At 61.9% G+C, this 24,268-nt stretch overlaps 1 protein-coding gene across 9 annotated transcripts in view; it reads left to right on the forward strand.

Annotated features, from left to right (window-relative positions):
* Positions 1-24,268, forward strand: part of DOT1L (DOT1 like histone lysine methyltransferase) — a 65,467-nt gene that overhangs the window by 29,191 nt on the left and 12,008 nt on the right. For 7 of the 9 annotated variants that reach the window (XM_027582529.2, XM_027582536.2, XM_027582530.2 and 4 more), the window contains exons 6-22: positions 1,973-2,067; positions 2,579-2,641; positions 9,203-9,258; positions 11,410-11,489; positions 14,964-15,032; positions 15,773-15,879; positions 16,355-16,396; positions 17,242-17,352; positions 17,449-17,683; positions 18,181-18,294; positions 18,927-19,018; positions 19,409-19,510; positions 19,937-20,074; positions 20,778-20,903; positions 22,131-22,615; positions 22,806-22,941; positions 23,248-23,394. In XM_027582529.2, the coding sequence (XP_027438330.2) occupies positions 1,973-2,067; positions 2,579-2,641; positions 9,203-9,258; positions 11,410-11,489; positions 14,964-15,032; positions 15,773-15,879; positions 16,355-16,396; positions 17,242-17,352; positions 17,449-17,683; positions 18,181-18,294; positions 18,927-19,018; positions 19,409-19,510; positions 19,937-20,074; positions 20,778-20,903; positions 22,131-22,615; positions 22,806-22,941; positions 23,248-23,394 (2,198 nt within the window). Of the gene's footprint in view, positions 1-1,971; positions 2,068-2,578; positions 2,642-9,202; positions 9,259-11,409; positions 11,490-14,963; positions 15,033-15,772; positions 15,880-16,354; positions 16,397-17,241; positions 17,353-17,448; positions 17,684-18,180; positions 18,295-18,926; positions 19,019-19,408; positions 19,511-19,936; positions 20,075-20,777; positions 20,904-22,130; positions 22,616-22,805; positions 22,942-23,247; positions 23,395-24,268 lie in introns of those variants that run through there. The other 2 variants (XM_027582538.2, XM_027582537.2) reach the window with 2 other exon arrangements.

Here is a 24,268-nt window from a genome sequence, read left to right on the forward strand (position 1 = left end):
GGAGAGGCCGGGTTGTCGTGCTCCCTATCTCTCACCCCGGCTCGCCTTGCGGGACCTGTTCTTGGCTCAGGGGTGACCCCAGTGACCACTGCAGACCAGCCCCCCACATTGCTGGGTGTCTTCGCCCCTTCCCCACACCCCCTGGCTCTCACTAGCCGCCCCCCTCCTTCATGTACGGCTGGTCCTCCGGCACCAGAGTGGAGGCTCCTGAGGGCAGGGCCTGTCCTCAGTGTGGCCTAGCAGGTGTCTACGGGATGAACTATAGACTGTATGGAATAAACAAACGCCTCGGATTGGCTCATTCCAGATGGGACATGTTGAGGTGACAGGGCTGATGATGATGTGCCTGTCAGCCTGCCGTAGGAACCCCGTGCACAGCCCTCCTCTGGGGCGGCTCTGCCACCTGGATGTGACCTTGTTTTGACAGCCTCGTGCTGCAGACTCAACGTCCCATCTCAAACCGGCATGGCCTCGGTGCTTGGAAGAGGGCCCAGAGCACCGGGCGAGGACAACTTTTTTGATGTCATCATGAGTTTGAGCTTTTTTAAGCACGCAATTCGTATTTTAATAAAAATGTGTATAGTTTAGGGGCGCCTGGGTGGCTTAGTCAGTTGAGCATCCAACTCTTGGTTTTGGCTCAGGTCATGATCTCAGGGTCGTGAGATCAAGCCCCGTGTCGGGCTTCGTACTCAGTGGGGAGTCTGCTTGAGATTCTCTCTCTCTCTTCCTCTGCCCCTCCCCCTATTCGTGCATCTGCATGTGCGCGTGCTCGCTAAAAAATAAATAAATAAATAATCATGTGCTTCAAAAATCAGTTATCTAAACATTTATTTATGTGAGAGAACGAGAATGAGAAAGAGCACATGAGAGGGGGGAGGGTCAGAGGGAGAAGCCGACTGCCCTGGAGCAGGGAGCCCGATGCGGGACTCGATCCCGGGACTCCAGGATCATGACCTGAGCCGAAGGCAGTCGCTTAACCAACTGAGCCACCCAGGCGCCCCTAAAAAGTCAGTTATCTAAAAGGCCACAGAATTTATCTGCATGTACTGGAAGGTTTAGGAGTTTTGGAAAGCATCTGCCTGACTTCTCATTTCCAGCTCTTAACCACCCTCCCCCTGTCCCTTGGCCATGACCCTTGTGTCCACTCGCCGTGGGCCTTGCCATTTACCCTGTGTTTCTAGGTAGTGGGCTTACTTTCTTTTTTTCTTTAAGATTTTTTAAGTAATTTCTACCCCCAATGTGGGGCTTGAACTCATGACCCTGAGATTGAGAGTCACACGTTCCACCCACCAAGCCAGCTGGGCACCCTGGTGTGCTTATTTTTATTATTTGAATATATTCTGTTCAAAGTGCAAACTGAGAAGGCTCCTGGCACGTAATCTGAGAGGCACGACCAACCTACGTGGGAGGGGAGAGCATTGACGAAGCGCCCTGGCACACACGAGGTCTGAGCGCCAGGGCGCCGCACGCTGCCCCTAGGGAGCTGCACAGCTGGGTGTGTTGGTGCATTCAGCTTGCTTGTCGGGCTGCACAGGGAGGCCAGCACATGACAGTGGTTTGGAGACCCCGCTTCTGGTAGGCATCAAAGCCCCGTCGATGCCGTGTTGACGGGTGTTCTCAGAGGGATTTCAGATTTGGCCGGCCATGCCGTGCTGTGGTGGTAATATGGGAGCCTTGCAGAGGTAGACAGAGAGCAGGTTCCCCTCGCAAGAGCCCTGGAGTGCCCTGGAGTGTTGTCTGTATGAGGCCATGTCGGCCAGTTGGCCGTCCCCCTAGTGGGGGCTCAGCTCATGGCCTGGGTCATTGGCATATCCTAGTGACGTTGGAGAGTGCTCGCACCTTCTTGGGGAGCCGGTGGCCTCTGCCTGTTGACCCCCATGGCCGGCACCTGCCTGTCCTGGGCCTCGACTCTGGGTTGGTGCCGCCTCTGTCCCAGGGGCTGCATCTGACGGTACCTCTTGTCTGTCTGAAGGAGTGGGCCAGGTCGTGCTGCAGGTCGCCGCGGCTACCAACTGCAAACATCACTATGGCGTAGAGAAAGCTGACATCCCAGCCAAGTACGCGGAGGTGAGTGACGCTGGGATGGGACACAGGTGTGTGTGTTTGCGTCTCTTTTCTTTCAAACCTTTGTTTGCCGTAACGCACGGGGTGTAAGGAGGGGAGGACAGAGCAAGGTGGGCGTTTGGAGGGGCTGCTTGGGCTCTGCTTGCGCATCTGGGCCCTGCTGTGTGTGCTGCCCACAGAGACTACAGCCTTGTCTCCCGCAGGCTGGGCCTGTCTCCTCCAGATGCACCAGGGGTCAGAAGGCACCACTGCTGTGCCCGTGTCTGCCTGGGATGGGGTCAGTGGGCTTTGGGGAGCAGGTGCGTCTCCAGAAATGCCTTTAGAGCGTGTGGCCTGCACACGTGGTGGACTCTGCACGTCCTGCAGTCTGTCCTCCCCTGCAACCCGCAGAATCAGAGGGATTGTGTTGAGGGCTGGTGGATGGGCAGTCCCAGCTTGTCCCGGGGTGGGAGTGGGCTGGGGGGGAAGGGGCCGCGGGGAGCCGCTGACAGGCTGTCGGATCATTCCCTTGCAGACCATGGACCGAGAGTTCAGGAAGTGGATGAAATGGTATGGAAAAAAGCATGCAGAATACACAGTGAGTGCCATCGCTCCATGCCCCTGCGGCTCACGATCCAGCTCCACTTCTGGGTCTCCTCCTCCCCTGACCCGCCGTTCCTCTTCCCTCCTGGGGACACTCCCCTGCCTGTCCTCGCCTGGCGTGGAGCGCCGTGCGCACGGCTTAGCTGGGCGTGTGGCGCCGTGCGGGGGGCGGCCCGCTTGGCACAGCAGGACCCTCCTTCCTCTCCCACCTCTTCTGCCCTCTCTGGGCCTCCTCGGGGGCTGCCCCTGCCCCGTGCCCTCTGAGAACATAGGTGGGACGGGGCGGCGCCCCTCTGCCCCAGTCCTCGGCCGCTTGAACGCAGTCGTGTGCGGCGTGTCAGCAGGCACCTGGCGGGTCTCAGGGAGCCCTCCTTCGGTGCAGTGGCAGCGGTGTGGGGCTGGGCCGCGGGGTGTGGATGGCAAGCCCTCTTCCCTTGTCCACCGGCCAGCCCAGTGGCATCTTCTCCTTGCCTTCCTGGCTGCATGTGACCCAGATGCCGCGTCCCTCCTCCTGGCAGGGCTTGGGTTTGGGGCGGCACACCCCCCCAGCTCTCCTGGCTGCCGCTGTGCCTCGGCCTCCATGGCTTGGCCCAGCCTTGCGGTGCCTGCGCTCCTTGGCCGGCCGGGGTTCTAGACCCCTGGCCTCCACTCCTGTCTGGGCATCCGTGTCTCACGCATCGAAACGTGTCTGGGCCCAAGACTCATCCCTTACTCTGTCTGTTGCTCTGGACACGCGGAGGCTGTGCGGCCCGCACCCGCTCGGCCGCTGCGGGGACGCCGCACACACAGTGTGTCCAGACCGGATCTTTACCTCTTCCTTCTGTTCCCATCTCCGGCCATTACCGACACGTACCCGGAGCTCGAGGCCCGAATCCCCAAGGTTCCACTTGGTTCCACGGCCCGGCCTGTTGCTCCTCTCTCCCGGAGCCTTCTTACAAGTGTTCACGTCTCACCCTCTCCACCATCACCAGCCCAGAGTGAGCCATACCATGGGGTGCTGACCACTGAGCTGGGACTGGCCTTCCTTGTTGCGTTAGAGAGCTAGAATAAGTCCTGCGGTCATGGGCTGGAGGTCAGTGGGGGTGTGGGGAGGAGGGGAACAGGAGGTTTCCCTTTCCTTCGGACGGCCTGACGGTTCTCCTTCCATGGGTCATGCCTGCGCCGTAGTGTTTGAAAGTCATTGCCAAACCCAGGGTCACCCACACTCGCTCCCTAGTGTCTTCTGGGAGTTTTATAGCCGTGTTTTACCTATAGGGACGTGAGGCTGTAAGGACAGCACCTGGATCCTTTCCTTTGCACTTGGAGGCCCAGCCGTTTCAGCCCCGTGGTTGCAGGCTCTGCCCTTGCTCCTCTTGTCTGTCTGTTTGCTCCCGCAGCAGCCCACACCATCTATGTCACCATGGCTCTGTAGCGAGTCTTCACTCAGGCAGCGTCCGCCCGTCCTCTGGCCTGGCTCTTCTCCTTCCACGCTGTGTCGGCCACGCTGGGGCTTTCACCTCTCCAGATAAACTGTGGAGTCAGCGTAGAGTCAGTCTGTGGGCGTCCACCTTAGAGCTCGCGGTGGGCTGGGTTCGGGGTGCCACTGAATCTGCACAGCAGCTCGGGAAGAACTGCCGTCTGGACAGTAGCGCAGCTTCCTGCCTCTGGCGCGGCCCGCCTCTCCCTCACCGAGTTTGCCTCTTGTAGATCTTGTACATCTTGTAGATCTTGAAGTCTGTCTGTCTTGGTGTCTGTGTAAACGGTATTGTCTTTTTAATTTTAAATTCCACTTGTCCATTTCTGGTTTTACAGGAAAGCAATTGACGTTTGTCTATTGCATATCAACATACGATAATACCTTTACCTTAGAATGTTGCTGTAATGTTTTATCGGCTCCAGGTTGTTTGTTTTTCCAAATTCCTTCAAATTTTCTGCATAGATGATCGTGTCACCTGTGAACAGAGGCGGTTTTAGGTCTTCCTTCCCAAGCTGTGTATGTTTTATTTTTCTTGTCTTACCGCACGAGCCAGCGTAACAGTAGGTATGTATGGTCTGCTGCCCAAAAGCAGTGGTGAAAGGGGCGCCGTGGCCTTGTTCCTGAGCTCACTGGGAAAGGTTTGACTTTCTCACCATGGAGGCGATGGGAGCCGTAGGTATTTTCTGGGTGTTCCTTAGCAAGTGGACACAGTGTCCCTCTGTTCTTATTTTGGGAATCTTCATCTTGAATGGGTTGGAGTTTGTTAAATGCCTTCCCTGCATGTGTTGATGCGCTCCTGGGATCTCTCTCTGGCCTGTTGACGTGGCAAGCACAGGTGTCCAGCTGGCCTTCCAGGCCTGGGTGAGTCCCGCCCGGTCGTGGTGCGCGGTGGCTTTCACACGGTGTTGGATTTCCGCTCCGCACCGGGTTGTTGAGAGTGTTTGCGCCCGCGTCCACGAGAGATCCCAGCCTGTGGCTCTCCTTCCTCGCAGCATCTTCGGGTGTGCGGTGATGCCGGCCCCGTGGGGAGAGGCGCTGCACCCTCTGCTTCTGTTCTGTGTTCCTGGAGCCAGGATGTGCACGGGCAGAGTGGGACCTGGCTTCTCTTCCCTGTGTCTTGCTGCAGTTTCTTCTGAAAGTCTCTGCGCCCCCGTCTGAGGCTCCCTGGGGTCTGCCGTTCGGGCTGAGCGTGCGGGGAGTCCAATGGGTTTCCATTTCCAGGAACTTCTTCCTGTGCGGTCCCCACATCTGCTTTTATGCTGACTGCATTCCTAAATGGACTTCCTAAAACACAGGTTTTCGTGTTTTAAACCACCTCTTGTTTCTGGTGAGAAAGCCCCAGCCCATGGTGTAGGAGTGGTGTTGCCGCATTTCTCAGAAACGGCCCCTGTTGCTCCAGGCACGGCTTCCAGGACGCTGTTTGTAGCCTGGTTTTAGCTTCTGGCAGCTCCTCTCGGCTGGGGTGAGGGGCAGTGGTGAGGCTGGGGGCGCTGCTCGCTCACTTCTCCTTCCGCCGTGCTCCTTCCTTCTCTTGTCTCCATCCGGGGTCAGTGGTCAGCATGCGGGGAGGGGCTCCCCACGTGGAAACCGTCTCATTCCTTGGGTCTCGTGTTGGGCAGAGTGCTCACTGGCCCCGCCTCAGCCCCTGCGAGGTGGCTGCGAATAGAATTTGGCTCAAAGGACACTTGGGCACGACCTTGGCAGGGGTGTGTGGAAGGAGTGGGCAGCAGGCCGTGCCTCTGCTGTTCTGTTGTCTGTTTCCAGAGGGCTCCGGCAGGGTGTGGTGAGCGTGTGCTGACTGATGAGCACCCACATTTGGCGGGAACTTGCGTCCTGGATCTCGTGAGGCCTTCCCAGCAGCTTTCTGTCGCTTTGACCAGGCGTCCTCACTGGCGGACGGAGTCCTGCCTCTGTTACTTAAGATCCAAAGAGGAAACAGAGCCAACAGGAGTCTAAAAATAGCCCATGTGCTTTTCCAAGCCCCAGAGCCTGCTTGTGCAGGCCAAGGACCCCATGTGGCCGCCGCCTCCCTGTCCTGCAGCCCAGCGGTGCCCGGGTGCCGAACCTACCTACCCACCCCCGTGCCTCCTCCTGTCAGAGCCCCGTTCCCTCCTTCCACTGGGCTTCTGCTTGCCGGGCTGTCTCAGCTCAAGGTGCCCCCTCCGCCTGGGAGACACTCTGTCCAGCTCCCCACCCAGGCCCCCGGAGTCCCCACAACACAGTAGCCGTGCTGTTCACGATGAGCCCCGTCGGGTGGGCCTGGCATACAGCGGGCCTCGAACATCAAGAGCGTGTTACCTTGGGTGGCTATGGCCTCATGGAGGTGCCACGTGGGGGCGCCGCCAGGGTGTCTGTGGACCAGCCTGTGCTGAGGCACTTCTTGCACTCAGGGGCAGGGGCCTCTCTCTCCAGGACATGTGCAGGGCCTCCCCCTGAGCACCTGCCACCCCTCCAGCTTTGCCCACGTCAGGATGGTGCCTCTGTGGCCCTTGGGGTGGCTGGGCCACATCAGCCGGGGCCCCGTACATCTCAGAAGCACTGGCCCACCTCCCCTCTGGTCTTGGGCAAGGTTGGGTCACCGGCAGGCGGGTGCTGCCAAGAGACAGGGCCAGGGGGTTCGGCCAAGCTGGACTGCGTCTGTGGACTTGGGGCTGCTCCTGGGCAGGTTCGCCGAGGGCCAGGGTGTGCCCGTGGGTGGCGCTTGCGCACCTGACTTTGGGTGGGGCCAACCTCGGTCTCTTCATTCTCAGTCGCTGTGCTCTTTTCCCCTGACTGGAGAGCGTGTGTGTTCCATGCTGGGGGGGGGGGGGGGGCGGCTCCAGGACCACCTATGTGGCGAGCTGGGGCGGCCTGGGGGTGGGGCTGCACCTGGGTCCGCATGCGGACCAGTGGTGTCTGTGGCATGTGTGGTCGTGGGCACTGAAAGCCTCTGCACCTGTACGTGCCTAGGGCCTTTTCTGCGTCTTCCCGTTTCTCTGATTTTTCTGTACTTGAAGTTCTCTGACACTGGGGCCGCTCACGGGGTCCCTGGGCAGGCACAGGAAGGCCACGCACGTCTTTCTGGCCACTGTTAACTTGGGTGCTCCGGCCTCAGCAGCACAGCTGACGCAGCCAGTCCCTTCGCTCAGAGGGTCCCAGCTTGCCCATGCAGAGCAGAGCTGCTGCGGGGCCTGGATGGGGGAGCTGCCGGGAGGGGGAGCTGCCGGGAGGGGGAGCTGCCGGGAGGGGGAGCTGCCGGGAGGGGGAGCTGCCGGGAGGGGGAGGCCACATGGAGAAGTGCCTGATAGCATCCGTGTCCGGACCAGGCCCAGGCGCGGGGATGTGCCGGGGGGACCCCCAGGGCTCAGCAGACGGTCGACCCCACGGCTGTGGTTTATACAGAGAGGACAGGAAGCCAGATGAGCTCAGGGCAGGGGCGTGGGGGGCAGGGGTGGGGACACCAGGCGCGAGCTGCCAGAGTCCTCTCCCGGGGTGTCCCACAGGACGCGCTCAGCTCCCCCCAAACGAGACGGGACCGCGCGTGTGAGGTGTGGTCTCCAGGGGGCCGGCAGAGACCCAGCGCCCGGTTCTCTGCGGGGGTCGGTCTCGCGGGCCCCTCTGCCCGGCTTGGGCCCGGACCCCAGACTCCGGGAGGGGAGCAGGTGCTCAGCCCGAGCCTCGTGTATGCACAGACGGTCCAGGGACCCGAGCCCCTCAGCAGCGAGGGTGGTGGGAGCCCGGAGTCCGGTTCCAGATGCCGCCGAGGGCTAGCCTTGGGAGCCGGCCTCTGGGGAGGGAAGTCTCAGGCCCGCCGCGCGAGCTTTCTCTCGCAGCACCAGTAAGACTGTGGACTCAAGTCATTCCTGAGGCCTGGCAGGGCTGTCCTCGGGAGTGTGGCAGATTCAGAAAGCTCCACAGGTTGGAGAGGATTCAGAGATAGGACAGCTGGGATGTGGGCAGCCCCCCACAGTGCCTGAGAGTGTTCAGGTAGACCTCCCCCTCTCCCCACCGCCCGCACCCTGCGTGGTCACGTCACATACACCGCATGATACCCTGGGTGGTCTCTGTGCGTGCGCTGGAGGGCGTAGGATCGGATCCTGGCCTGGCACACGACCTCTGCACTGGGTCAGCAGTGCTTACTGGACTGTCTCTGCTCAGGGTGTTCTGTCCTTTTCCGAGCAACAGCAGGCCGAGTGCCCCAGTGGGCTCCTGCCGTCTTCCTGAGGAGAGTGGGGGTTCTTGTCACTGCGCGGCATCTGTAGGGGTGCCGGTGAGGACAGTCTCCCCCCTCCTTACCCCCCCGGCCCCCACGAGCCCCCTTCCCGTCCGTGGATGAGCCTGTTCCGGACGTGTCACCCACGTGGACTCACACCCTGTGTGGCCTTCCGTGTCTGGTTCCCTCCCTGACCGTCGTGGGCTCGGGGTCCTTCCCCGGGGCGCGCGTGTGGGCGCCTGGCTCCTGTTCTTGGCAGGGGGATGCTCCTGTGCGTGGGGGACATGTTGCTGGGCATTTTAGATGGTCTCCATTGTTGGCTCTTCTGAATCCTGCTGCCGAGACCTCGTGTGCACAGGTTTTGTGGGGATGTATGCTCTTGCTTTTCCTTGGCCTACACTGAGGCCTGGTGTGTTAGCATTTTTGAAGAACGATAGACTTGTTGGTTTGCTGAATGCCACAGCTCAGACGTCTCGGTCACTAAGAACCGGGTACACAGATAGCAGGCATTGAAGGCGCGGACGGGGCTGCTGTCAGGTGAGCGGGCGCGGGAGACCGGGCTCGGCCGCTGTGCCTGCACTTCTGTGGTACAGAAAGCAAGCCTGGCCTTCGCCGCAGGCCGGGCCGGCGCTCTCCCCCAGCAGTGCTCTGTGCCCGGGGCGCCTCCCAAGGGCACGACCCCTGTTCTGCGCTATAGCTGTGGCTGGCCGGCCCACGTTCTGTCCAGAACCGCCAGCAGGCTGGGAACCACGCGTGGACGTGCCCCGGAGCCGCCACTGCCTCGGTTTTATGTCGTCCCCACTTCCGTGACAGCGCTCATTTCATCTCCTCTCCGCGGGCGGGCGGGCAGGGCGCGAAGCTGGGTGAGGCCTCCTGAGTCAGCTTCCCTCCTGTTGTCTTCCTTTCAGCTGGAAAGAGGCGACTTCCTCTCGGAAGAGTGGAGAGAGCGGATTGCCAACACAAGGTAGGGCCTGGCCGGGCGGGGGCGCCCCAGGGGAGGGTGCTGGACATGGGGTCAGCTGTGGTGCACCTGGGAGAGGTGGCTGGCGAACTCCTTCTCTCCCCGTCCCTCGCCTGTAGCGAGCAGGTGGTCCGGGAGCCAGACCCAGGGCCCCAGGGCCCCAGGGCAGTCCCCCGGCTACCCGTCAGGAAGGGCCCTTTCCAGCTGTCTCGGCCCTGCGCTCAGAGTGCAGGTCCTTGCTGTGTCTGCACCTCCCCCAGCCGGGTGTGGGGGCAGGGCTGTTTCTCTGCACCTGCCATGGGGTGGCATCTTGTCCCATGCATCTGGGGTGCTGCAGTTTTGCCCGCCTCTTCCTCTGGACCCGCTCTGGGCCCGGAGCTGGTCTGCAGCCCTTTCCCTGACCTCAGTTCGGGGGTGTGGCAGTCAGCTGGAGACTGCTGGAAGCCCGGGGGTCCAAGAGGCGTTGCACACCCCAGAGCCATCTTCCTGGGGAGAAGTCATTCTTGCTGACGGTGGCCCACTGTCTCAGAGGACCTTGCCATGTGGCCTCTCCCTGTCTTTCCTTCAGGCGCATACTGCCAGTAGCCCCATAGTCCCCACCCACTCCTGGGGGCAGGTAGAAACTGGGCACTGCTCTTTCCAGAGCATCTCCCTTTGTGGCTGTCCCTCGAGAAGTCCTCATCTGAGTTGGGTCCACTCTGCTCTCCCCTACTGGCCAGGTCTTCCCCCTTTCCCTGAGAGACTCCTGCTGAGCCCGTGGGCGTCCCCATCCGTGGGGGTCTGGGGGCTCTCCAGTGCCGGCCAGCAGCATCTGGGCCAAGGTGTCTCATCTTGTGGTCACCCTGGCGATGTGAGAGCTCACGGGGAGGGCACTGTCCCCCAGGCCTCGTCTGCCCCTCGTCCTGCAGGCAGAGTGGGAACAGTCCTTGGTGATGGGAAAGCATCCCCTTGACGACCTCCCGGGTGCTCTGCTTCCTGGCAGGGGTGTCCCCTCCCCTCGCAGCCCCCCCTTCTTATTAGGGACTTCCGTCTCTGCTTCGGACTCCTCGTGCATGACATGGGAGGGGCAGCTGCCTTCGGAGCACCCTTCTTCCATCAGAGCCATCCCCAGGGCCTTTGCTGGCTCACGTCGTGCCTTCCCAGGCTCCGTTCCCGAGTAGGGACTGGGACAGGCCAGCCTCGCTCTCTGTGGGAGTTGTTTCCGCCTGGCTGTCTCGTCAGGGCTCCATCCCTTGGCTCCCAAGGACGCCTGCGCCTCAGCCTAAAGCCTCCTGTCCTCATCTTTGTGGTGCGGTGGGGCAGGGAGAGTGCACTGGGCATGGTCCGTGTCTTTAATGATTCTTCCCTGCTGCTCTGTCCACTGGGCATCTGGCGTCTGTTCTCGCTCTGGTCAGGTCACCCGTGACTGTTCTGTTTCCTGGTTGCTATGACGGCTTCCAGAGTCTCGATTTTAGACTGTCGAGACTCCAAACAAGCAGCGAGGGGATGGCCATCAGCCCAGTTTGTTTTCTGTCCCTTTCAAGACAGGACGTAAACCCTCTGTCCACAGTTCTGCCCCCTGGCCCAGGTCTTATCTGGAGGCACTTATGTGGGAGAGAAGAGCTGCACAGCCGGGTCGGGAGCTGTTTCACCTGTGGGTCTTGAGATGACTCAGCTGACGGCTGTGTGGAGAGTGTAGCCATTCAGAGAGTGCCTCGAGTGGGCATGAGCTGGGCCCGGGCGGGCGGGCAGGGCTGCATCTCCGCGCGCCCAGAGTGGGGCAGCAGCCTCCCCAGCTGCCCCGGTTGGCGTGTTCGGACCCAGGCTCCTGGGTCGTCCGGTGCCAGAGCGCATGGGAGGAAGAAGGACTGTGCCTCTGGTCCTGCAGGTCCTCAGGCGGCTCCCTTTCAAATGCGGCCTGATGGGGCCTCCCACCTCTGTCCCCAGGTGACCTTTGTGCCGTCCACATCCCCACCCCAGGGACATCCCGGGGGCAGGCGGGGACCACCCACCCACCAATGCAGCTGGCTTGTCCCTTGGGCCCCGCGCCCCCGGGTCCCGTCCCCGGGCTGGGGGATCTGATGGTGGAGGAGGCGGTAGGCGTGGTGTGCACTGGAACTCTACACGTGTGGAAATGGAACCTTCATTTTACTCAACTGGAATATTATTTTGCAGTGTTATATTTGTGAATAATTTTGCCTTTGGTCCTGAGGTGGATCACCAGCTGAAGGAGCGGTTTGCGAACATGAAGGAAGGTAATGTACCCCCCCCCCCCAATCCTGCCCTGTCGTGGTCAGCATGTGCTCCTGGCGCCCGAGACCCAGTCGGGTCTGTCTGTAGCTCCGGCACTGGTCGCAGGGCCTGGGGCCCTTGTAAGTGCTGACAGCCCTCCACGTGCGGGCTGGGCGGAAGGCCTCAGGGCCGGGGCTCCGCTGACGGCGGTTCTGCCCCCTGCTTGCGGGCCGAGCGCCTCCCGGCTCAGCATGCGCGGTGGGGCCACCTAGGCCTCCCGCAGGCCGGAGCTGCCAGTGGGCCCGAGGGACCTGGGGTGGGTGGCCAGATTAACAAGCGGGCTGCAGGCCGTTCAGTCACACTCAGGTTCCCTGGAGACAGCGAATAACGTCTCAGTACAGGCTCATACTGAGGGATCACTCACGGTGTACCTGAAATTCAGGCTCGATCGGCGTCCTTGTTCCATCTGGTGACCCTAACCTGGGGGCAGTGAGGCCACTGGGGTCATCCAGACGGGTTTCTTGGCTTTTTCTGGGTTTTTCCTGTGTTTGGGCCCCTCTCAGCCTGGGCAGAGCTGCCGCTGCCGCCCTCGTCTGCCTTCCTGTCCCTGGTCGGGGGAGGGAAGGCCCCTTGGCTTCGTGAGTCTCGGACTTGCAGCAGAGCTGCTGGGCACAGCTGTGGGGAGGTCTTGGAAGGAGCTCGAAAGCTGTGCTCTCATTCCCCAGCTGGGCTGTTGCCCTGGGAGTCGGTTGGCATTTAGGTAGGATTGCGTTTTCCTTGTGCTTGTGGAGGCTTCTAGATTTGGAATTGTGTGGGTGGTTTTGTAGAGTGAGGTCCTGTACTGTATCTGGCCTGAACCTTCTAGGGAAAAGTTTGTTTTCTGAATCTTGGCAAGCTGAGACTAGGGGCCGGCGCGCTGGGGTGCAGCCTCTTGGCTGACCTTGCAACCTGGCCCGGCAAGCTGCTCCTTCCCAGGAGCACTCTGCTGTCCCTGGCTGCTCCCGCAGCCTGTGGCGCACCTGAAGATGGCCGTCCTGAGTGGTGGCCTCGAGAATCCCTCTGCACCAGAAGTGTGTGTGCCGTGGGGCCCCGTGTCCCGCTCCCACAGCCACCCTGCCGGTGCTGGACGAAGGAAGGTACACCCTCAGGCGCCAGGCAGCGCAGCTTAGTGTCTCTTCTCCCTTTGCTGTGCCCGAAGCCCTCGTGCACTTGGAATGTCAGGCAGAGAAGACCATCCAGTCTAGAACCTTCTAAGTAGGTGGGAGTGAACTAGTTTCACTTGAACACCGATTCAGGCCTTTGTAACTGCAGCGGATTGCAGCGTGTGTGCTCTGACTCAGAGCACAGGAGAGCCCAGCGAGCTCCTGGAGGGAAGATAGAAACATCACCTTCTTGCAGGTGCCGGTCACTCTGGGCGCTGTCTGGGGCGCAGGGGCCGGGCTGCGGTGGGTCCTCCTGTCTCTCCCATGACGAGGGCCATGTTGACTGGTTGTTTGCTCCCCTCGGTCTGCACCCTCATGCCTCTTGCTTGTGTGTCCTCACTGAGCCAAGAGTCAAGGTTCTGGCTGTTTCATTTTTCATTTTCTCCACGTGGAGAAAGCCTCGGGACAGTGGGGGGCCCTTTGTCTGGCTGAGCTCGGTGTCGCACTGAATCCGGTCCTTAGTCATAGCTCACTGTGTTTCAGGATCGAGATGAACCCACTGCTTGTGGGTCAAGTCCTCCAGCCAAGGGCTCAGACCCCAGTCTGTGGACTCCCCTTCTCCCAAACGCCCGGGGTGAAAGGTCGCCAGGCTCTGGGTCTGCTGCTGCCGTCCTCATTAGAGCTCTGCCTTGGGTGCCCGTCCTTCTTGGGTCCTCCTGGCATGAATGTGGCTGGACTCCCTGGTCCCCAGGGTGACATGCCCTGTTGGAGGAGTGGGCCATGGGCTGTGGCCCTACTATGGGCATCGGCCCGTCTGGGCCCTGTGCTCAGGGGCCTGGACGGGAAGCCTCAGGAAGTGCCCTCGTCCTTGACCAGTCACTGCATCTCCTAACACAAGTGCTAAAGATGCTGGGGTTTTCTAGGCTCCGAGATGGCCTGGAGGTGGCCTTGGTGCTCCTAACCCAGGAGAGCCCAGCACAGATGCAGGTGGTTACCAGCTGCGTTTGGCACTGACAGCTGGGTGGTGTGCGTGCAGGTCTGTGTGCAGGGGAGCGTGCGCACGCGGCCCGGGTTGCTCCTGATCATTGTGTAGGAGTGAACAGTGGCTGTCCCAGGGCACCAAGCCACGCACCAGTCCCAGGACAGAACGGAGGGCCCCTCCACCTGTCGCTCTCCTGCCGCCCGCCCAAGGGCCCACCTTCTGGCCGGCTCGTCCTGGGCCAGGGCACAGGGGGGCTTTTGCTGGAGCAGGGTTCCTCCGTGTTTGTTGATGACGCCTGCTGGGTGTCCGGGCTCATCGTGGCGTGGGGTGTCGCTGCTCTGGTCCCTCCCTCATGGTGTCCTGTGGGCGGGCTTGGGGGACCTGATAGGGTGGGACTGCGCAACGAGCCCTGCAGTCCCCAGCCGCCTGACCTGTTGTCCTGTAGTGACGCGCCCTCAGGGGCCCCTCGCAGCTCCCATTGCCCTTGCCGTGTGGGCCGTGCGGGGTGGTGCATTCCTAGCTGGAGCACGTGGGGGACCCCAGGGTGTACCCCACTCAGCACCACGCTCCTCAGAGGCACTCCGGTTTGCAGGTGCCCCACGGGACTCTGTTCAGCCTCTGGCTGCTGAGATCTTTGATGGGACTCCATGGGCCCTAACCCTGGCTGCCACCTGACCTTGCACCTGGCCTGGCCCAGCGCTGGGCCCATCACCTGCTCCTGCCGGGGATGGCTCTTGGGACGCGGGCTGGGTGGCTGGGTGCTCCTCAGGACGGGGGCGCCCCGGCCGGCAGGTGTGTTTCTTTTCCATTTGGCTCTTTCTTTCTCCTACCAAGAAGTATGGCTTCTGAGAGCGTGCACCTACCCATCTGCAGTGTTTCCGACAGCGCGTGCTGGGAGCTCCCTCACGAGCCTCCCTCTGCGCGTCTTTTCCTCCTCAGAGCTTGGCACGCGGAACCGCTGCTGTCAGCGTGGCCGGCCCGACCGGCGGTCCGGTGGTGGGGCTTCAGGGTTGGCGTTGGCCACTCGGACTCACTTGTGACTGTGGGACTCGTCTGCACGAGTAGCGAGACGGCGGAGGGGGCGCGTGTCCTCACCGATGGTGTCCGTCCGGTGCCAGTGTGACCCCAGCTGGGAGCTCTGTGGGGCAGCACCGTGGGGCCCAGAGCACGTCTGTCCACGAGGGCTACTCGGGGGACAGACTTCCACGGGGAAGGTGTCTCCTGGTTTTGCTCTGACTTGTGGGAAGCACGTGGGACTCAGCCGCGCCGCTGTCCCCGTGGCGGCTCCTTCCCCCGCCCCACGCTGTTTCCTTCCGTTTGCGTGTGTGTAGCTGCCCCCCCACGAGGGGCAGTAACTGGTGTTTGTGTTTCAGGCGGCAGAATCGTGTCCTCGAAGCCCTTTGCGCCTCTGAACTTCAGAATAAACAGCAGAAACTTGAGTGGTAAGAAACTCTCGCTGCTGAATTATTAACCTACATGATTTTAAGCATCTGACGTGTGTCAATGTGGGGCCTGTCCCCCTGGTGCTACTCACGTCAGGGCAGGTCATTCTCTGCGGGGGTGTCCCGGGCACTGGGGGGGTTTCAGCAGCACGCCTGGCCCCACCCCCTCGGTGTCAGGAGCACCCCCAGTCCTGACCACCACAGACGTCCACACACGTGGCCCTGTGTCCTCTGCGGGCAGGGTGGCCCGGCATGGACCTCGGAGGGACAGGTTTGCCGAGCGCTTCGCATCCCTGTTGTGATTGGCCTGAGCAGGCGGTGGTTGCCTGTCCCTGTGCAGGGAGGGCTGGTGGCAGAGGGCCCGCGGCAGGAGCTCAGCCGGGCCCCTGGGCCGGGCCGCATGGCCCTCGGGGGCTCGTGACTTCTCGGGTGCTGCTGGGAGTTCCTGTCGCCACATTGATTTTAAGTCGTCCTCCAAATGCTTTCCGATGTCACCCGCCCCGCTCGGACAAGCCCGTCGGCATAGCCGTGTGCACGCCTCTCCGACACCGCTTCCCCGACCCAGCGGCGTGCTGGCGGGCGGTTGGGGTGGTGAGGGACTGCAGTTCTGCCCCTTCCTGCCTCACCTGGGTCTCTCGTGGGGGGAGGGAGCCACTGAGATGCGAAGCGGCACAGGGGGCCCTGCCCACTCACCCCCTGGGTGCAGGAGGGGCCCTAAGCATGGCCTCTTGTATACACAGACATTGGCACCATCATGCGCGTTGTGGAGCTCTCCCCGCTGAAAGGCTCGGTGTCCTGGACGGGGAAGCCGGTCTCCTACTACCTGCACACCATCGACCGCACCATAGTGAGTGCCCCACGTGGCGGGGTGGGGGGGGGGTGGTGGCGCGCTGTCCAGCCAGCCCTCAGCACGGATGGGAGTGGGTCAGGAGGCTGGGGGCCCCTGGTCTGTCCTGCCTTCTTTGTCCTCAGCCCTCGTGTGGGGCAGACCTTGTCCCAGAGGACTCGTGGAACAGCGGCTCTGCCTTGGTGTCAGAGGCCTCCCAGAAACCCGGATTCTTGGCCAGGCCCGCCGCGAGGCTGCCGGCTCCATGTGCGATGGCGCCGCAGGGTCTACACGGGCCCGCACAGTGGGATCCTTGAGCCTCGCGGGTCCCCGGGCAGGACCGTGTCCCCTGCCGGCCGGCCGGCCGGGAGCCACCCTGCCATGCTCTGCGCGTGCCTGGTGTCCGCGTGCGTGGGCTATTGCTTTCACCCCAACAGGGCTCGGTCGGGACGGACTTCTGAGACTTTGCCTTGTTTTTTTCTCTTTGCATTTTCAGCTTGAAAACTATTTTTCTAGTCTGAAAAATCCAAAACTCAGGGTAAGTGTGTGTTTTTTCTTTGCCTTCATGACACATGTGCGCTGCTGGTGGAGGGTGTGCCAGTGCAGGTGGCCATGCGGAATGGGGCTGACCTGAGTGACGGGGACCTAGGGGCCCACACCTGCCTTGTCTTCAACAGCCTCCATGGCCACAACTCTTAGGCACGTTTTTGGGAAATGGGTTGAATGAGTCTCTGAAATGGGATTTGGTGATCCGGTGAGCTGTGCCGAAGTACGGGATGGCGAACAGCCCTTGTGCTGTCCTGACCCGAGTCCCCAGGCCTGAGGCCCGGGGCGCGGAGGGGCTGGGATGCTCTGAGTTGCTGTGCACGGGGAGCCGGGACCTGGGCTCCCGCGTCCCTCCCGCTGCCCGCTCCGGCACTCCGTCCCCCACCCTCACAGCCACTTCAGACAAGTATCCAAGCAAGAGAGGCCCCCCCAGAGATGGCCAGCTCTAGCCACCTGGGGTCCCGTGTCCTTCGTACTGTGTGTAGGGGCACTCGGGTCGTAACGTGCTGAGCAGCGCCCTCACCCCCTGGAGCTGGCCGGCGCCGTCCTTCCTCTTACCGCGGTGTGGGCTCACCGAGGAGGACAGCGCTCTAGCACGCGCCAGCCCCTCGGTGTGGGGAGGCACGCCACCAGCAGGGGGGAGATGACCATCAGGCGGCTTCTCCCGCCCCAGCCCCAGGGTCCTGCGCTGTCCACGGTTGGAGGGCCGCCTGCTTTCTGACAGAGGACGGGGGTGTGCATGCGCGCATGCGCTCTTGGGCTCCTCCGCACTCTGCGGCCTGGCCCGTGCCGGACAGCAGGGCCAGGCTGCGGACACAGCCGGCGCTTGCTTTCCAGGAGGAGCAGGAAGCGGCCCGGCGCCGGCAGCAGCGAGACAACAAGAGCACCACGGCCACTCCCACCAAGCTGCCCGAGAGCAAGGCCGCTGTGCCCGCGGACACCCCGATGGTGAGCGCTCACCCCGCGTCCCCGCAGAGGGAGGCTCACGGGGCTGGATGGGCCTGCCGGTGCTCCCTTGACGTCCCCCACCCCCCTGTCTGCTAGGATTCCGGGGCCGAGGAAGAAAAAGCTGGGGCGACCACCATCAAAAAGCCGTCCCCCTCCAAAGCCCGGAAGAAGAAGCTGAACAAGAAGGGGCGGAAGATGGCCGGCCGGAAGCGCGGGCGTCCCAAGAAGATGAGCACTGCGAACCCGGAGCGTAAGCCCAAGAAGAGCCAAACTGCACTGGACCTCCTGCATGCCCAGGCCGCGTCGCAGACGGCAGCGCCCTCGCCGCAGGGTGAGCCAGCCGCGTGCGGGGCCCCGTGGGCGTGCAGTCTGCCGGTCCCGGCGCACCCCTTGCTGCTCTTCCTTGGTACGGCGGATGGGGGTCCCTCTCCTGTGCCCTGTGGCGGTGAGGGGGCAGAGCCCGCTGGGACAGCGCCTCGTGCTGAGTGGCTGAGTGCTCCCGTTTCAGACCCTACTGGGGGCGCGCTGGGGCATCCTCGCACCTGTCTGCACTTGGCTGGGCTCCCTGAGAGCGAGCCCCAATGGGGGCCTTGCCATCATCCTGCCACCCCAGGCTCTGATGAAGGACCGCACAGAGGGGGCACGGCTCCCGGGCATTTCTTAGATCACGTGGGGATTCGAGTCTGCTTCTCAGAGTGCCGAGACGCGCCGTCTGGTCCTGTGTTTAGTCTCTGTGTTAACAAGCTGGCCGGTTCCCTGAAGCAGACTTGCGGGAGCCTCCGGGACACCAGCCTGCTGCTGATGTGTGGCCGCTCTGTCTCCCTGCAGATGCGTACAAGTCACCTCATAGCCCGTTTTATCAGCTACCTCCCAGTGTGCAGCGGCACCCCCCCGACCAGCTGCTGCTGGCACCCACCCCGCCCGCACTGCAGAAGCTGCTAGGTGAGCCGCACCCAGACCTCGCAGGCTCTGCTCTCCCGGCGGGCTTCTCCAGCAAGCCCCCGTGCTGCCACTGTCAGCTGGGCCCACGTGCTCGTCTGCAGGCGGGCTTCTGCCCCGGGGCACATGGGGTCAGGACTGGGGTGCTGCCGGCATGGAGGGGGTGGGGCCGGGGAGGCTGCGGCGTCTCCTCAGCACCCGGGACACCCCCAGAGAACCACCTGGCCCGTGTGCACTGCACGGGGTTGGGAAGGCCGTGTTGGGGGTGAGCTTGGCCCCCGGTGTTGCTGAGCTGAGTGCGTACGTCCTCACGCTGCTGGGATAGATCGAGCGGCTGCTTATCCCTAAAAATTGGGTGAAAGAAATCCCTTTTCACATTTTGGTAGCTGTCAGTTTTCTCAATTCAACGTCAGTAACATGTGCTTCTTAAGAACACGGGCGGATTTACTAACGGGAACCCACGTGGTGTTGGAGGGAAGAAGACATGGGGTGGTGGTGGCAGGTGCTGTGAGGGGCACCCAGGGTGGGGACCGAAGGCCCCCGGCATGTCGGCAGGTGGTGAGGCCCCCCTCTTCCTTCCTGCCGGCCTCAGTGGGCTCACATCTGCGCTAAACTGTGTACTTGACCCCTTGTAGAATCCTTCAAGATTCAGTACTTGCAGTTCTTGGCATACACCAAGACAGCCCAGTACAAGGCCAGCTTGCAGCAGCTGCTGGACCAGGAGAAGGTGAGCCCTGCCCTGTGCCCCCACCTCTCGTCCCCCAGAAGGTGCCTTGGCCCTAGGAGAAGCAGCAGGCTCCTCTCAGGCCCGCGCATTGTCCCTGCTGGCTCCAGAAGGGCCACGGGGTCTCGCTGCTCACCACGGGGTCACGTTCTTTTTTTTAAAGATTTTATTTATTTATTTGACAGAGAGAGACACAGCGAGAGCGGGAACGCAGGCAGGGGGAGTGGGAGAGGGAGAAGCAGCAGGGTCACGTTCTTAACCGGAGAGAACGGCTGAGGGTTGTTGGCCTTCCGGGCCGGGGCATGTCCAGCTGAGCAGCCCCCCTTCAGGCCCTTTGTGGGAAGGGACGTGGTGGGGACAGGGCCTTGCCGTCACCACGCTCCATCCCCCCAGGAGAAGAACGCCCGGTTGCTAGGTGCTGCGCAGCAGCTGTTCGGCCACTGCCAGGCCCAGAAAGAGGAGATCAAGAGGCTCTTCCAGCAGAAACTGGATGAGGTAGGAGTGCTGGAGACCACACCTGCCACCCCGGGCTCACTGGCCCAGCGAACAGCCCCAAGTGCAGGATTTAGGTGGGTGGGGGCAGGAGCAGGGTGCAGGCCCCAGTGCTGAGATCTGGAAGGACCTTCTCCTTTCCAGTGCTTTGACACTTTACGTCTTCTGACAGAGGGATGTAGAATGTGTGTAGTCGGCTGCTGGCTTGGGTTCATGCCCTGGGGGTCAGCCCCTCGTTCCTTCTCTGGGTCACTGTAGTTCCTCTCTCTGACTGCCATCGGCCGCCGCCCCAGCCCTCCCTGTACTGCCCCCAAATGGCCCCCAGCCCCAGTCCCAGGCGGCTTGGGCCCGCTGAGGCCTCCCCCTGCCCTTTGCCTGCCATTCTGCGCTCCTGCGTGAAAGCCCACCTCTGCTGTCATGTGTCCCCAGCTGGGTGTGAAGGCGCTGACCTACAACGACCTGATCCAGGCACAGAAGGAGATTTCGGCTCACAACCAGCAGCTGAGGGAACAGACGGAGCAGCTGCAGAAGGACAACAGGGAGCTGAGAAGCCAGAGCCTACAGCTGGTGGGCCCCTGGGAGAGGGTGGGCCTCCTCAGTGGCTGGGCATGCAGGTTGTGGTTCTGGTGTGGGCCCTGGACAGGATGAGAGGGTGCTCACCAGGGCGCAGGCATCCTTGTCGAGCACGCACTTCCCAGGAACCCCTAGTCTGCAGCGGGACATGGCCGTGCATTCTTTTCCTGGGCTGTCAGAGCACGTCGGAACTAGTGGGGCCCACGACCCTCGAAAGGCCTTCACTAAACGGGGCTTTCCAGGTGGCCCAGGCTTCGATATCCTTCTGCTACCCCACAGCCGCATGCTGGTGTCCTTAACCAGCCCTTGGGCCAGGGTGCAGATCTCTTGGACCTCACTTTCCTGGGGACCAGGGCACGCTTGCTGGGCATGCACGGGCGTCACTTCTAACGGGGCCTCCCAGTCTCATCCTGCGGGCACCCTCGCTGTGCTTCCTGTGGGTGTTCTTAGAGGGGAACCCTGGTCTCTTCCCTGGCTGCCTCCTCAGCCAGACCTTCTCTTAGCAGGTTCCATTCTCCGGGCACACAGGCGCTCGGAGGCACCTGCCCAGACATCTGCTGTGTCTCCCCACAGAGCCCAGTGTCTGCTCTCCACTGGGCGGACAGCTGCCCACCCCATTCTCCCCACAGCTGTGCATGCTCCAGAGCAGGGGTCTGCCCAGCTGGGGCTCACGACCGTAACCTCCCTGTCCCCACAGCTCAAGGCTCGGTGTGAGGAGCTGAAGCTGGACTGGTCCACGCTGTCCCTGGAGAACTTGCTGAAAGAGAAGCAGGCCCTGAGGACCCAGATCTCTGAGAAGCAGAGGCACTGCCTGGAGCTGCAGGTGGGGGCTGGGGCCGTGGGGGGCTTCCATGGCAGCGCCATTAGCTGTCCCCCCCCCCGGAGCTGTCCTGCTCCCAAGGACGGGGTTCGTTGTGGTGTTGCAGTAACAGCCTGGACATCCCTGTCTCTGGTCCTCAAAGGGGAGCGAGGGGCTTAGCATCTGAGTGGCCCCACTTGCTCCCAGAGTGTCTTGGGCTCCGTTCAAAACCTAGGATTTCCCCAGTGCCCCTTACTGAGTCATTTGTGAAGCTGCCCATGAGGAGCCCGGTGCTTGCGCGGGAAACTGTAATAGCTTGCAGCTTTTGCCAAGGTCAGCTGGAATCTCGAGGTTTCCCGGAGCTGGCTGACCAGGTGTGTAGCCTTCTGGGCACGGCAGGACCACAGCAGGGTGTGCGGCCATCGTTGGCGTCTGGAAGCTCCGTTTGCAAGGCTGTGGCCTCCTGTGGAGTTGGCGTCTCCCCAGCCTGGCTTCACCGTGAAGCCCTCCTGGTCACCAGGCTCTCGGGGTTTTTCGGGTGTTTTCTTGTTACAAAATGACACTACCATGAATTGTTCTGCACCGAAGACTCACATTAAGGATATTTCTTAAAGACCTACTCTCCAAAAGTGGGTCTGTGAGTGGTTTCCGCTCCCGGGATCCGGGGCCAAGCTACTTTCTGAAGGGTTGTGGCCCAGGTGAGCCTCTCACAGAGGAGAGGCTTGCTGCCCTCGTTAACAGAGCCAGGGCTCGCTTCTGTGCTCATGTCTGTGAGGAGCTATTTGGGTGCTGATTCCTCCGTGGAATAAAGGCACGTTCATTATCGGCAAAGCACAAACAAAGCAGACAAACCAAAGAGAAAGTGCCTCGCGTCCCGAGCGCCAGTGCCAGGGTTTCTCGGGGACGGTTAATACGTGGTCTCCTTTGGTGCAGATGGGGTCACTGCGCCCCGTTCCCTTCCCCCGACTGCACGTTGGCAGAACAGCTCTTGAGACTAGCTGTTCTGTCCATTGTCCCCAGCGCTTCCCACCCTGTGCTGGGCGGTTGGGTGCTCTGGCTTCCCCGTCACACACAAAGCTGGTCTACATCCTTGCAGCCACTCTAGGTGTGCATCCACCGCGCTTTCCCGGGATGGTCCCTTGGCTGGGTTGCTGGGTGCGGGGGGGGGCCGGCCTGCCCTTGGGCACTTGGCAGAGGTGTGAGCGGGCCTCTGCACGGAGCAACAGGCCTGACCCTCCCCTCGCCTGACAGATCAGCATTGTGGAACTGGAGAAGAGCCAGCGGCAGCAGGAGCTCCTGCAGCTCAAGTCTTGCGTGCCGCCGGATGACGCCCTGTCTGCGCACCTGCGCGGGAAAGGAGCCCTGGGCCGGGAGCTGGAGGCTGACCCCGGCCGGCTGCATCTGGACCTGGACTGCTCCAAGTTCTCCCTGTCCCACTTGAACAGCGCAAGCCCAGAACTCTCCATGAACGGCCACGCAGCTAGCTATGAGGTGTGCGGCGCGCTGAGCCGGCCCTCGTCCAAGCAGAACACCCCCCAGTACCTGGCCTCCCCCCTGGACCAGGAAGTCATACCCTGCACCCCCAGCCACAGCAGCCGGCCGAGGCTCGAGAAGATGTCGGGCCTGGCGTTGCCCGACTACACCCGGCTCTCCCCGGCCAAGCTGGTGCTGAGGCGGCACCTGAGCCAGGACCACGTGGCCAGTGGAAAGACGGCGGCCAATGAGCTACACCCGCGGTGAGTCTGCACTTGGAGCTCGCGAGCCCCGCCCTGGCGCCCGTGGGCCACCTTGTGGTCTTCTGAGTGAGTGCTCCGTTCTTTGGAAGAGATTCGGGATGTTTGCTAGGCCTGGGCCACCAGCTCTAGATGCAAACCCATGGCTGTAGCCGCTCCCCAGAGAAGTAACCAGGGATGTGTCTTGTCCCAGAGCTGAGCACGCCAAGGAGAACGGCCTTCCATACCAGAGCCCTGGCATTGCAAACGGCATCAAGCTGAGCCCTCAGGACCCTCGACCCTCGTCCCCCATGGCCTTACAGATGACAGGGGAGAGGGGCGGCGAGAAGGTGTGAGCAGGGCCCAGGCTGTGGGGGGTGCGCAGTGGGTGTCCTGAGCCAGGCCTGGGATGTGGTGCTGCAGCAGAGCTCCTGTGAGGGCCCATTGCCCGTAGGAACAGGAAGGAGAGAGTCCGTGGGCAAGTAATGGGTGTGGGGGCCCTGGAATTTCAGGAGGCGGAGCGTGGCAGAGACGGGTGGGTGTCACAGGACAAGGGACCGCCTCCGGTGCTGGGAGGGTCCCCATGGCCTTCAGGGGTTGCTGGGGGCCTGGCGTTACTGGTCAGCAGGAGCGAGTCTGGTCTGGTGTGTGTGCAGGGTGTGAAGGAGCGCGCCTATGCCAGCACTGGGGAGGCCATCACCAGCTTGCCCGTCAGCATCCCGCTCAGCACCGTGCAGCCGAGCAAGCTGCCCGTCAGCATCCCTCTGGCCAGTGTGGTGCTGCCCAGCCGTGCCGAGAAAGTGGTGAGTGGACGCCAGCCAGGGAAGGTGCCGGCCACCTCGGGTGACTGGCCCAGGCCCTCGGGCTCCAGCAGTGTGGTATTCCTGCAGCGCGTGGGTGGGCAGAGAAGGGTATTGTCTTGTTTTTTCCCTGCAAGACCTAGTCACTTTTTGTTAGTTTGCATGCTGATAAGTTCGGAGCATACCGCAACGCCCCAAGACAGACAGAACCCCGAAGTGCAGAGTTTGTTACAGTAATATTTTCCCATTTTGATCTCAGATCTGTTTTTGTGGAAGGTGGTGTGTGCAGGTGGGGAGGGAGTCAAAGTCTGGATTCGGTACAAGCACGAAGCCCGTCTCCCTTCGTCCTGCCTCGCACATGTGCACCCGTGAATGGCGCGTCTTGTGTGACGCGGGCTTGGCTTTGCTTTAGTTGAGAGATGATTCACATCCAATCCCCCCCGGCTACAGTGCATGGTCTAGTGTAGTGGCATTTAGTACATTCAGAGTTGTGCAGCCACATCTGTGTGTCCACAGATACATTCACCCGCGTGCACTCACACCCCGTGTGGCCTCCTGTGTCTGGTTCCCTCCCTGAGCGTTGTGGGCTCGGGGCCCGTCCCCTGCTGAGTGACTTGCGCATGGACAGACCACATCGTGTTTATCTGTTCGTCTGAGGGGGGACATTTGTTGTTGCCGCCTTTGGCCGTTAGGAATCACGCTGCTGTGAATGCACGTGAGCAGATTTTGTGGGGGTGGGTATCTTCACCCCACTCCACGCAGGAGTGGAATCACTGTTCGGATCATAGCTGTAGCCTCTTAACAACCGTCCCTACTCCCTTCATCCCCAGCCTGACGTCTGCTGTAGCCAGAACAGTGCTTTGGGACCCGAGTCAGA

Source organism: Zalophus californianus, chromosome 1 (genome assembly GCF_009762305.2).
Source record: "Zalophus californianus isolate mZalCal1 chromosome 1, mZalCal1.pri.v2, whole genome shotgun sequence".
Taxonomy (NCBI): Eukaryota; Metazoa; Chordata; class Mammalia; order Carnivora; family Otariidae; genus Zalophus; species Zalophus californianus.